Below are 13534 nucleotides of genomic sequence, written 5' to 3'. Positions count from 1 at the left end.
TGAAATAAGGAAAAACAAGTGATTGCATAATCACCTTTTGAACAACTTCAACTTTTTGAACTCAACTACAAAACAAACTGCAGCTAAATATATCTTTGTATTCCGGTAACAATGCTCAGAACCAAAAAAGCTGCTCTCTAAAATGACATTTCTGTTTTTCCTCTCTGTAGTGGACCTAGGCCATCATTTTCAAGGCATGGATGATGATGTACAAAGGTATTGAATGCCTTTGCCCCTAGAGAGTAGATGTCAGAGCACCAGTTAAGAGCAGGTATCAACCCCTAGATAAGGGTTTAGGATGTAATGGAGAGGATTCTATACTCAGGACTAAATGCCATCTAGCTAGTCCTCAGCCCTGGAGGGGTTAGCCCTCTTTTCAATTTAAACATACTAGAAGAATGAAACTCTTGCCCCTGACGTGGAGGATCAGGTCTTGCTTTAATAGGCCCATGGTTTTCAAGACCAGGGAGATTGACACCAAGGAGGAACTGATGAGGAAGGACTGACTTCACCACCCAGGGAAGGGTAACAATCACCGTATACTTCTCTTAAGACCATAAGACCTAACAGGAAATTGCGTGAACCTTCAAGTAACACACTTCTTACTAAGACCCTCCGCTCTGTCATTCTAAAGTACACACCTGGTAAAACCTCAGACTGCCTCAGTCTAAACATTTTCCTGTTCCCTCTCACAACTGGCTGTTACTGTGTAATACTCAAGGAAGTCACAGGCGCGGTGGCTCATGCCTGTCATCCCAGCACTTTGGGAGGCTGAGGCGGGTGGATCACCTGAAGTCAGGAGTTCGAGACCAGCCTGGTCAACATGGTGAAACCCCATCTCTACTAAAAATACAAAAATTAGCTGGGCATCGTGGCACGCGCCTGTAATACCAGCTACTCCAGAGGCTGAGACAGGAGAATCGCTTGAACCCCGGAGGCGGAGGTTGCAGTGAGCCGAGATCATGCCACTGCACTCCAGCCTGGGCAACAGAGCAAGACTCTGTCTCGGGGGAAAAAAAAACAAAACTCAAGGAAGTCTATAACTCTTTGGTTAGTGTCTCCATACTTAGCTAGGCCCTCAACACCACCAATAGTTTTTCTACAGATGTTTAGGCAACTCCCTTTCTTAACGATAGCTGTCTCAAACCTTAACCACTCTTTAACTCCTTCCAAACTCCTAAAAGATTACCTTGCCTACTTCCTCCAAGAGAAAAGGAGCCCCTTTTGTAGAAACTTCCTCAACTCTTGCTTCTCACCTCACCTGCATTCTCAGTGGAGGTGTTCTTCCTCGTGGACAAAGCAGACTTTTCTTCTACCTCTGCTCTGTTTTATATCCCATCTTGCCTTCTCAGAAACCTTACTCTACCGGTTATACCCTTGCTATCTATCTAGTATCTTCACTATCTCTCTGTTATTGCCTCTTCACCTTCAGCCTGTACAGGCTCCAAGCTTCTCCCTCTAGTTATTCTCTCTCTCTTTTCCCCAGAACTGAGTTTCTTGAGTTAGCATATTCACTTTCTACTTCCTTTCCTCCCACTTATCCTCAGTTCACCTCCATGCTATGAAAGCAGTTTTTCAAAATTACATGATCTACTAGTTCCTAAATTTGAAGGACTTTAGTTCATATACTAGGACTCCTCTCTCCTGATTCTCTGGTTGCTTCTGATGTGTGGTCTCCTTACTTCTTCCTCACCCATCCCTTTATACATTGGTGAGCCCTGAGGATCTGCTTCAGTTCCGTTTTCATTCCACTTCTTCTCCCTGAGTGATTTCATTTATTCCCGCTGCATCAGCTGCTGCCTATTTACCGAGGACCCTCAAGACCTGGCTGCTTTGGACCCTTCCTTCTTTATGAAAAGCACCAGGCCTTTAGTCTTTAATTTCTGAAGTATATTTATTTAGTTCTCTATGGTCTGTAACCCTTCTGAAATAAGAACAATGAGAATTGATATCCTTTTGGTAGAAATTAAAATACTGAAGTTCAGAGGGTTAAATGATTTGCCCAAGAATATGTGGTTAGATAATGGCAGAGCTAGGCCGGGTGCAGTGGCTCATGCCTATAATCCCAGCACTTTGGGAGGCATAGGTGTGCAGATGACTTGAGGTCAGGAGTTCGACACCAGCCTGGCCAACATGGTAAAACCCCATCTCTACTAAAAATACAAAAATTAGCCAGGCGTGGTGGTGGGTACCTGTAATCCCAGCTACTTGGGAGGCTGAGGCAGGAGAATTGCTTGAACTCAGGAGGCAGACATTGCAATGAGCCGAGATCACGCCACTGCACTCCACTCTAGCCTAGGCAACAGAGCAAGACTTTTGTCTCAGAAAGAAAAAAAAAATGGCAGAGCTAAAATTAGTGCTTTCTGACATAAACTATAGGCCAAAATTTCCAGTTCTCTGTTAGCTCAAAACCCTTTTACTATATATTTTGTCCATTCTTTCACTCTTAGGTAATCGTTGGATCTCAGCTTTCACCAGAACCCCTGATTTATTTGACAACATGAACAAATTTGAGTTCTTAGCCATTCTATTACTTTTCATGGTTGAGATTATTATTTTTCATGGTGTTCATTGGACTAGAATGAGCATGAGTTGGAGCACTGTTTCTCAACCTTCATTATCCCTGCCTCTAAGGAGAAAAACTAAATTTAAATTCTCCCTGATGAGAGAAATAAAATACTAAGGAAGAAGATTTTATCAGGTAGGGTTGTGCTTTAAAGGGACACAAATCATTATAATATCTAAAGTTTCTTTCCCCCTCCCCACCTCTTTGGGGCAATATCATCTTTGTTAGGAATGCATAGCTTAGAAAAACAGACAGTTTGCCATAGGTGAGCATGCGCTTCATCTGGTTAGTGGATGCCATTGAGCCCAGTTCTTGACCTTCTTCCTGTGCGGTCCCTGGAGGTGCAGAAAGTATGGTGTCAGTTCCAACAAAAACATAGGTATTAGAACACCCTGCTTGATCATAAGGGACCTTCCATTTGAACCCCAAATCTATACAGAGAACATAGCATTATCATCCAACATAGATAAGTAATTTTCTTGAAATGTGAATGGTTGGAGTAGAGCCGATAAGTTATTTTTGAAGTAGTGGTTTCTTATTTTCCTTTATGTATTATAATTAGTTACTTATTGTTATAATATATGAAGAAAGGAATTTTGTAATTCTGATGTAAATTGAGGTGGAGACCTTTCCTATAGCAGTAGGATAGGTTAGAAAATGCTATCTCCCTCATGACTGGCAACAACCAAGAGATTTCACTGTGATAGCCTTATCTGCTTGTTTCTCTTTGACTTTGTAGCTCGTTCTCCGGTTTTTAGTGCCATGTTTGAACATGAAATGGAGGAGAGCAAAAAGGTATGTAACAAGATGAAGACATGTCTGTTTAGCCAGGTATCTAGAGTCAGATGATTTCCCACTTTAGCTGCAGATTCATTTTCCTAATTACTTTTTTCTTACTAAAATGGAGTATGAGTCCCTAAACTCCTTCTGAGAGCAGAGAGAAGTGGTGTAGAAGTATTATGGGTAAAGCAGATTGACTTATTAAATGAGGCTGATCATCCACACAGTTTTGGGTGAGGGTATTTAGACATATATGTTTTTACTCAGAAAACTGAGGAAAAGAAAGGTGAAAAAATCGAAGAGTTGTTTTGCTGTTATGTTTGAGAAAACAAAGATGGAACATGTGATGGACGAAAAGGCTATTATAATCAAGCCGGGCAAAGAAATTTTCCATTAATGTTAGGTTTTAAATGATACAAAGTTCTCTCCTCACTAGAGCTTAAAATCATGAAAATAGTTTAGTTTAGGGATTTTGTTCTGTTGGAATGTTTCTCATATTCAGTTTTTCTGGCATAGAATCGAGTTGAAATCAATGATGTGGAGCCTGAAGTTTTTAAGGAAATGATGTGCTTCATTTACACGGGGAAGGCTCCAAACCTTGACAAAATGGCTGATGATTTGCTGGCAGCTGCTGACAAGGTAAGATAAGAATAGAAAAATAATCAGGACTAGGAGTTATTGTGACTTCTTGTGTTTCATGAACAGGATTCTATGTTGCATTGTGGGTAAAATGAGCATATATCTTGGTTTGGCCATGACAGTCCTGGTTTACACATATTATTCCAACACAATTATTAATAGCACACTTTTTATTCTCAAAAGTGTCCTGTTTTGAATAGTAAACTATATGATCACCTAACTATGGGAAAGAAGGATAAGTTTGACTTCTACCTCTCTTCTTTTTTCCATCTCAAATTTAACCACAGTGATAGTAAAGATTCAAATAATACTAACATTTGGATTGTGCTTTATAATTTACAAAATGTTTTTGAGTTTATTAATGTATTTAAACTTTATCAGTAAAACAGCCCTTTGTATCCATGTGGACTCAACCAATCTCAGATCACAAATATTTGAGAAAAAAGAAACAAGAGGCCAGGCACAGTGGCTCATGCCTGTAATCCCAGCACTTATCGGAGGCCGAGGCAGGTGGATCACCTGAGCTCAGGAGTTTGAGACCAGCCTGGGCAATGTGGCGAAACCCCATCTCTACTAAAAAATACAAGAATTAGCTAGGCATGATGGTGCACGCTTGTAGTCCCAGCTACTCAGGAGGCTGAGGCAAGAGGATCGCTTGAACCCGGGAGGCAGAGGTTGCAATGAGCTGAGATCGTGCCACTCCAGCCTGGGCAACAGAGCAAGACTCTGTCTCCAAAAAAAAAAAAAAAAAAAAAAAAAGAAACAAGAAAAAACAGGCTGGGCGCAGTGGTGCTGGGTGTGCGGTGCCTCCAGCCTATAATCCCAGCACTTGGGGAGGCCAAGGAGGAAGGATCGCTTGAGCCCAGGAGTTCAAGACCAGCCTGGGCAACATAGACTCCATCCCTACAAAAATAAAAATAAAAAAATTTAGCCAGGTGTGATGGTGCACGCCCATAGTCCCAGCTACTTGAGAAGCTGAGGTGGGCGGATCACTTGAGCCCAGGAGGTTGAGGCCACAGTGAGCCATGATTGCACCATTGCATTCCAGCCTGGGTGACAGAACGAGACCTTGTTTCAAAAAAATAAATTAAAAAAATACAAATAAAAAACCAAAATAGTATAACAACTATTTACATAGCATTTATATTGTATTAATTAGTATAGATAATATAGGGCTAATTTAAAGTATACAGGAGGATATACATAAAGATACAGAGAAATACTGTCTATTTATTTGTTTGTTTTTTTTTTTTTTTTTGAGAAGGGAGTCTTGCTTTTGTCACCCAGGCTGGAGTGCAATGGCACGATCTCGGCTCACTGCAACCTCCACCTCCCAGGTTCAAGTGATTCTCATGCCTCAGCCTCCTGAATAGCTGGGATTACAGGCGCCCGCCACCATCCCTGGCTAATTTTTGTATTTTAAGTAGAGATGGGGTTTTGCCATGTTGGTCAGGCTGGTCTCAAACTCCTGGCCTCAAGTGATCTGCCCACCTCTGCCTCCCAAAGTGCTGGGATTACAGGTGTGAGCCACTGCATCTGGTCTATTTATTTACTTTTTGAGACAGAGTCTCACTCTGTTGCCCAGGCTGGAGTGCAGTGGCACAATCTCGGCTCACTGCAACCTCCGCCTCCCAGGTTCAAGCAGTTCTCCTGCCTCAGCCTCCCGAGGAGCTGAGATTACAGGCATGCACCACCACACCCAGCTAATTGTTGTATATGTAGTAGAGACAGGGTTTCACCATGTTGGCCAGGCTGCTCTCGAACTCCTGACCTCAAGTGGTCCGCCCACCTCAGCCTCCCAAAGTGCTGAGATTATGGGTGTGAGCCACCATGGCTGGCCAATACTGTCAATTTATATAAGTGACTTGAGCATTCACAGATTTTGGTATTTGTGGGGCCCTGGACCCAGTCCCCCAAGGATAGTGAGGCATGGCCGTAATCTTTTACCTAGTGTCCTGGTTAGCATTTTCAACTTTTACCTAAGTAGTTATTGAAATAAACAGTATTTCTTCAAAATTATGAGAGAATTAATAGCTTAATAGTAGAATAAATTGTACTTCATGACACATTTCAATTTGAGAAGTGTTCAAGTGTGGAAATAAAAATGCAGATCTTAGAATCAAAGACATATGATGATTACCTAAAATAATTCGGTCAGTGATTCCCAAAATAAGGTGAAATATCAACAGATATTAGGTTGGTGGGAAAGTCTTATGAAAAATACTGAGTTTAACCAAGACAAATAGTTGCTATCTTACTGCAGGATTTCTCAGAACCTGTAGCGTATTAATGTTACTGTGAATTTTCTAACAGGAATTATGATAGACAGCATTTCTCCAATTTAGTTAACCCTGGAATCCTTTTTCTCAAGGATCACCTGCAAGATTAGTGGTCCCCAAAACGCACATTGGGAAACGGACTTTCATTGTTTAGGTACATCAGAGAGAGAACTCAATGGTCTGCCCTTCTAGGCCCTGCGGTCTGTGGAAACATGACCTGTGGGGAAGGGTGAAAGAATTGGTGTTTACCCTTTGGGAGCTTTTCCTGTGTTGGCGGACAAGTGGAGTTGGCGTGAGGGTGGGAGAAGGGCGTAGATCCTGCCAGCAGTAGACCCTGTGAGAAAGAGGGTTATCTGCCAAAAGCACCTCCTTTTCCTGCCGTGATGCTGCAATACCCATTGGAGGGAAAAGTGGGCTCTTGTCTAAGGACACAAGAGCCTTCCAGGGTTTGCTCATGGGATAGTCTCCTACCTTCCTTTGTGCCTGAGGACAGAGGAAAGTGCCTGTGTTTATAGTGGAGGTTTTATCTTTATTGATCAGCTTTTGGAGTGTATGTGGAGGATGGGGCAAGTAAATGCAATCAGTGCTCCTGATGAAGAAGATTGGAATAATAACCGTATCTTTCTTGTCACTTTTCAAGACTTTATGAGTACAATGAAGCAATGTGAAAATTCCATACCCTTCCAGTCTACCTCAATTCTGACTAGGGGAAACTTGCTTTTAATGGAGACAGTAAGAAAATATTCACTGCAAGCTCTGGGAAAGTAGAAGACACAATCCAATAACTGCCTTTTATAAAGTTAATTATGATTCTGCCTGATCTGTGCTCTGATTTTTAAGGAAGTGGTCACTTGTACTTATACACATCATGTGTTTATCCTCTCATCTTCTAGATTCCATAAGGATAAGTATTGCAAGGCCCACTTTTTAGACAGAAATACTAAGGCTCAGAGTTGTATATCCGCAGAGCCAAGATTAAACTTCTGCCATGTCCCTTAGTTTTCATTCTTGCTCCCTAGCCAGAAAACCTACTGGTAACCTACTGTAAGTACACAGGGCATGGTGATCAGCCTGAACTGCCATTTCAAGGATAGCATTTCAGCACAATGTGTTAACTTGTGGTTTTAAAAGATAAAGCTGTTGAATCACGGCAGTGCTTTAAATTTATGAATGAGAAGTAATTGAAGGGTGTATTTTCAAATTCCATTCAGAATTTCCAACTAGACAGTTTTTGCTTCAAGCCTATTTGAAAACGTTTTTACCTTTACACCTCTTCGTGAGTTTTAGGAAAACAGAATAAGAAATCTTTCATGGAATGATCTAAACATCTAGAATTTACCCAAGAGGCTGAAACAGCTTCTCCTAAGCTTTTCCAGTCTCCTGGGGACATGTGTAATTAGACCAAAAACAACAAAACTCGTTGGGCTAGGCCTGGGAGACACAATTTCCATCTCTTGGGTAAGTACTGCCATTAGGCAGGTTTTTCAGAAGCATAATTAAGAAAAAACTTTGTCCCCAAGGGACAAGAATGGCTACTTTTGTCTAATTATGCAATAGGGATCAGAGCTATTCACAGTAAAAGTCCTTTTAAAAGAATGTATTGAGAAAGGATAAGAGGAATCGTCTGGGCAGCACTGTATAAAAACTGAACATTTCAGCCTTTTAAAACAAAAACGGCAACTTCATTTCTTGCTTATCTAATGTTATTCCTGTTTTCCATGGAAACTGTTTTCCAGTTACTCAAATGTAAAAAATTAAAGCTGCACCAAAACCAATAAAACCTCTCTTTTTGCTGCAGGAGATCACAGTGCCAGCAGATATGCCTCCTCACCCAGAATTCATAACAATTAAATTGTCCTGGTTTGATTGCCATGATTCACCCTGAAGGGGCATTGTGTCATTGAGTTCTGGGGCCTTCAAGCTGGGGCCTATAAGGAGACTGTGCATAGCCTCAAAGCAAACTGTTTTCCTGTGAACTGATGAATGACATTTTATTTTGTGCCTCCTTGTATTTCCTTCCTCTTTCCTATCCCTCAAGTTCCTAGTAAGTTCATAATCTCACATTAGAGAACAAGTGGTAGAGTTGTATCTGAACCAATCAAGTAGATCAGATGTGCCCAGCATTAACCTAGGCTTTCCATTTCAAGAACATTTATGCCCTTTTCTTAGAAAATACAAGTTTTTAAGCTGAAGTTTTTAAACTGAAACTGCATTTAGGCTCTCTGCCACTTTGTCCTTTTACCCTGAGAAGCTTAACCTCAACCCCAGTAAAATAAGACTCTATTTATCCTTCTCTATTTAAAAGGAGGCCTTTAGTTGACCCTCATTCAGAAACAACTAGTGGCAGAGGTGTTGGTAAAAGTCACCACAGGGCTCCTTTTCACAGCCTGATGGGCCAGTTGGGATATCTTGCTGGGCTAGTGACAATGCTTAAGTCAAAAGGACTGTGCTTCACCCTCTTCTGGCTCTAACTAAGGGGATTGCAGTAAATAAGGGATTTCACAGGGTAAACACCAATTCTTTCACCCTTCCCCACAGATCATGTTTCCACAGACCGCAGGGCCTAGAAGGGCAGACCATTGAGTTGCCCTGTTGACGTGAAGCAGACTGATGCCTCACTGTAATTGTAAGTGGTGAAGGTTTAAGAACAACTTTCATCACAGTCAGGAGGAGAGTAAACTTCAGGATGCAGATCTACCCTGTAATTGCCATTTTTCTAATAGGTAGACTTTAGAACTCTAATGGCAGCTTTCCAAGTTACTTTAGCTGTTTACATTTCAAGCTTAAACATCTAACCTTCAGAAATGGTTATGTTTTATCATTGCAGTAGTAGCTTTTCATGGTCTGTGCAGTTCTGTTCAAGTATCTAGTTAATATGATGGTACAGCTAAAGAAAACAGCTTCAGTAGTGGTCAGCCCAGAACTATTGCTGCTCTGATGACAGCAGTGCTTGTGTTTTACAGTATGCCCTGGAGCGCTTAAAGGTCATGTGTGAGGATGCCCTCTGCAGTAACCTGTCCGTGGAGAATGCTGCAGAAATTCTCATCCTGGCTGACCTCCACAGTGCAGATCAGTTGAAAACTCAGGCAGTGGATTTCATCAACTAGTGAGTTGGCATCTTCAAAGTTCTTCTTTCAAAATAGTTGGATAGCTGAAGAAATGAGAAAGGCTTTGAATTAGTGGGTAAAGCAGGCAAGTAGCTTCATTAACCTTTTGGCAGTAAGAATAGAGTTTTCATCTTTTCCTTCAATTGACCGTATGGAATTGACTTCATGGGTTGAATCCTATTGGTGAGTAAAGTGTTTTACTTCCTCATAGTGAATCGAAGTGATGAAAATAACTTGCTGGCCTGAAAAAGCTGTATGCCCCAAATGATAGTATCTTTACTTCACACTCAGTGACTTAATAAAAGACATGTAGATTTCTAGGAGGATAGACATATGTTTATGTGTTAGTAAAATGTACCTCATGTTTGGTTGTAGAATAAGGAAAAAAGAAGGGATCATCAGTAGCTGGTTTCACTGTTTTGAGAAAGAAATGTTCATTCCACTAGGTCTGTTCCTTCATCTTAAGTGACAAATGACCTGGAAATACTACTTTCTGAAATAATAATATGGAATAATAATAATATGAAATAATAAGAATAATAATATGAAAGATGAGTTGTAACTACAACCCATCTTCTCAGTGGGACATGTTCTACTCCCTTGCCCCATGGAGAGAGCAAAAGCTGGAAAAAACCCAAAGAAGAAAAGCCCTCACAACAGCAGTTCTGGGGCAGGACAGGTCTGAGACATTCCAGGTGGATGAGTGAACAATATTCAACATAGAAAATTCCCAAAGACAGGAAATAACATCCTCTAGGTCTAGTTGTAGAATTATTTTCTAAGGAGTGATCAAGTGAGGCAGAAGAGGGAGGGGAGAGACCCATCAGTGTGAGTTCCTTTGAGTGCTTACTGTGTGCTGGACACTTGCTTGGTGCTTTTGAGATATTAACCATTGAATGAAGTATGGTTATCCTCCCCTCTTTTTTGATAATCAAGTAGGCCCCAGGCTCTGATCTGCCCTGTGGTTAAAGGCTGGTAAGTGGCAAAGCCAGGCAGAAGCTCAGGGCTTCTGGCCGAGGGAGCCCATGCTCCTTTTTATGACTGGCATCACCGGTGAATATAAGGAACATAGGCAGTGTTGGGGGCCTGGGGAACATTCTGCTTTTTGTTTTTGAGAATATAGTGGCTCAAAGTCTTGGTTTTCAGATGACGACAGCCACAGGCAAGTCACCAGTCTGCTCATTGTCTAACAAGCAAATTCGTATGCATATTAAGGGTTCTTCTGTTTCTTGCATTGACACCCTTTATACCTAACAGTGGAAAATTAGGCTATCTAGGTGGCTGTTGAATTCATCCCTTGCTCACTCCCTTTGGTAACCCATTTCTCCACATTTCTCCTAGTCATGCTTCGGATGTCTTGGAGACCTCTGGGTGGAAGTCAATGGTGGTGTCACATCCCCACTTGGTGGCTGAGGCATACCGCTCTCTGGCTTCAGCACAGTGCCCTTTTCTGGGACCCCCACGCAAACGCCTGAAGCAATCCTAAGATCCTGCTTGTTGTAAGACTCCGTTTAATTTCCAGAAGCAGCAGCCACTGTTGCTGCCACTGACCACCAGGTAGACAGCGCAATCTGTGGAGCTTTTACTCTGTTGTGAGGGGAAGAGACTGCATTGTGGCCCCAGACTTTTAAAACAGCACTAAATAACTTGGGGGAAACGGGGGGAGGGAAAATGAAATGAAAACCCTGTTGCTGCGTCACTGTGTTCCCTTTGGCCTGGCTGAGTTTGATACTGTGGGGATTCAGTTTAGGCGCTGGCCCGAGGATATCCCAGCGGTGGTACTTCGGAGACACCTGTCTGCATCTGACTGAGCAGAACAAATCGTCAGGTGCCTGGAGCAAAAAGGAAAAAAAAAAAAGAAAGGACATTGAGTTTTAACAGAAGGGAAAAGGAAAGAAGAAAAGATTTTTGCAGAATTTCTCAAAAATCAGTTTGTGGATTCCAGTAGTATTTATATTGAGAGAAACAAATTTTAGTCCTTCTAACTGTGCTAAAACTTGGATATTTGTGAAAACTCCTTACCACCATACAAGCATCAGAAGAGCTCTCTTGTTGTTAGCACTTATTGTTTGCAAGAACAGAATACATCCTTTTATCCTTTTATGAAAAATGACAAGTGAAGGCAAAAGGGGAAGGTTATTTGATCTGGAAGATGAGTGTTCTGATGTGGTGGCTTTTGCAAAAATCTTTATTGGTGTTGAAAACTGGAAAAAATAACTCATCCAGAATTCATACTGTCTTGACAAGAACTATGGTTCTCTGTTTTTAGATATTGTGGAAAATGTTTTTGGGCATTTTTCTCTGATTTTATTTCTTCTCCCCCACCCCTTTTTCTAAAAAACAAACAAACAAAAAACACACACAAAACAAAAACAGAACAAAAGAAGAGAGAAGGAAATTTTATCAATTAAAAATGCTGTGTGATAAAATCCCAGCCCAGATTGCTCAGCTGTTTGTACCTGACTTGCCGCCTGCATAGGAGCCCCTTTTCCTCCAGGGGAGAACTTCCAAATGTTAAATTTTTTTTTTGAAAATATAAATAATTACTATTTTGTACTGTGTGGTATCTCTGGTCTTTTGTTTCACTCACCTGCCTTGTCTCTTGGGTCTGAGTCCCTTGCTTAAGGGATTTTGAAGTCCTAGTTTTCAGCTTGCAGAGATTATGTCTGAAATGCCTAATGAGTTGCAGGGATTTGTTGAGACTCCGTAATCTCAAGTTTTCTTCGTGAGCTATCGACATCTGCCAGTCTCTTGTCCTCCCTGAGTATCTCACAGTCCATATCCTGATGAGGGATCAGGCCCCTACCTCTGCCAAGGCAAGTAATGGTAGTGGGCTTTTAAACTGCCCCCCGTATGTTTTAAGACCTAATCCCCACCTCCCTTCTTCTAACTAAATATAAAAAGATCCAGGGGACATAAATGTGGAGATTAAATAAAGGGAAATTATTGTCTCTAACTGGTTCTGTCATTGACTTGATGTGTTTCCAGAAAAGCTAATACTGGAGCTCACAAGAATGTTCTGGGGCTCCCTGTCTGCCTTTTTTGTGGCTCTGTTAGGACAGTGGGATATATTGAAGAATGCATCAGCTATTTGGCCAGCCTGTGTATTTTTTACCTTTGATGGAACCTCAACCTATTTCACCTTCTATTTCCCTTCAGTGGACCTTAGACTTTGTACATTTTCCGACTTTCATTTATCTTACTGCCTCTAGAATGGATAAATATGATCTGTTACTAACATAATCAAAGGCAGGATTAGTTTATTGGAAACCACTCCATTGCACTTCCCGGTTTCCCCTGGGAAGCGTCCCCTGTGTGAGGAAGTACCCAGTTCTGCATGTGCTGGCTGCTGGCTGCTGTCCTGTGCCTCCTCCATCCTAGCTTTCCAGATCAGCACACAAGTCCAAGGATCCAGGCGAACTCAAAGTCTCCTCTACCCATATCGTCTTAGGTTTTTCCAGCTAAATTTATATACAGTATTTCATCTGAACTTCCCAACAACTTGACGAACTTGGTGGGACAGGTGAGATATGGCATCTTCCCACTGTGTAGATGAGGGAAGCAGAAACCCAGAGAAGGGACATGCCTCAGATCATACAACTATTGAATGCCAGATCTTCTAATGGAGTATCCTGAAGATTACGTAATTAACTGGAGGAAGTTCCATTTCTGAAATGTTTAGGTACAAAACTGAAAGTAAAGCTTCCTTCCTGTGGGAATAGCAAGAACAAAGCTCTGGAAAGGTGCCTCTGCTGGCCTGTTCTTCAGAGGTTCCAGAAGGACAAACCAGGCTTCAGATTTGCTTTCCTCTTCATTCACAGACAGCTGTGGGTTGGGATGCTGGTGAGTTCAGGGACTATGCCCTCAGGAGGACAGCAGTCCTGGCACCTAGCTTCTGTCAGGATGAAGGTCTCTTCTGGGATCTTCAATATTTATGGAATTTCCAACTTGGGCTTTACTGTGGGTACAAAGCTGTTGGGATTTCAGGTACAGGTAAAGCTACTGGATGCTTCTGTCATTATTTCATTCTTTCTGGACATGTTTGTTTTTGTTTTAAATGATACAGTTGAAGCCATCTGGTTATGACAACATCAGAGCCCCAGCATACTGTTCATAAACCTCCCACTGCCACCACCCCCCTCCCTTAGCTCCCCCACATCTGA

General features: G+C 41.7%; 1 protein-coding gene across 5 annotated transcripts in view; it reads left to right on the top strand.

Annotated features, from left to right (window-relative positions):
* SPOP (speckle type BTB/POZ protein) overlaps positions 1-11927 on the top strand; it is a 79009-nt gene extending 67082 nt beyond the window's left edge. For all 5 annotated transcript variants that reach the window (XM_001168235.5, XM_001168317.5, XM_054671120.2 and 2 more), the window contains 4 exons: positions 3306-3361; positions 3863-3985; positions 9228-9370; positions 10713-11927. In XM_001168235.5, coding sequence (XP_001168235.1) covers positions 3306-3361; positions 3863-3985; positions 9228-9370; positions 10713-10857 — 467 coding nt within the window. In that variant the 3' untranslated portion in view covers positions 10858-11927. The remainder of the gene's footprint in view (positions 1-3305; positions 3362-3862; positions 3986-9227; positions 9371-10712) is intronic.
* The last annotated feature ends 1607 nt before the right edge of the window (positions 11928-13534 follow it).

This window comes from Pan troglodytes, chromosome 19 (genome assembly GCF_028858775.2).
Source record: "Pan troglodytes isolate AG18354 chromosome 19, NHGRI_mPanTro3-v2.0_pri, whole genome shotgun sequence".
In the NCBI taxonomy this organism is placed as follows: Eukaryota; Metazoa; Chordata; class Mammalia; order Primates; family Hominidae; genus Pan; species Pan troglodytes.
The sequence above is the reverse complement of the archived record's forward strand: the minus strand, read 5'-3'. Positions and strand labels throughout refer to the sequence as shown.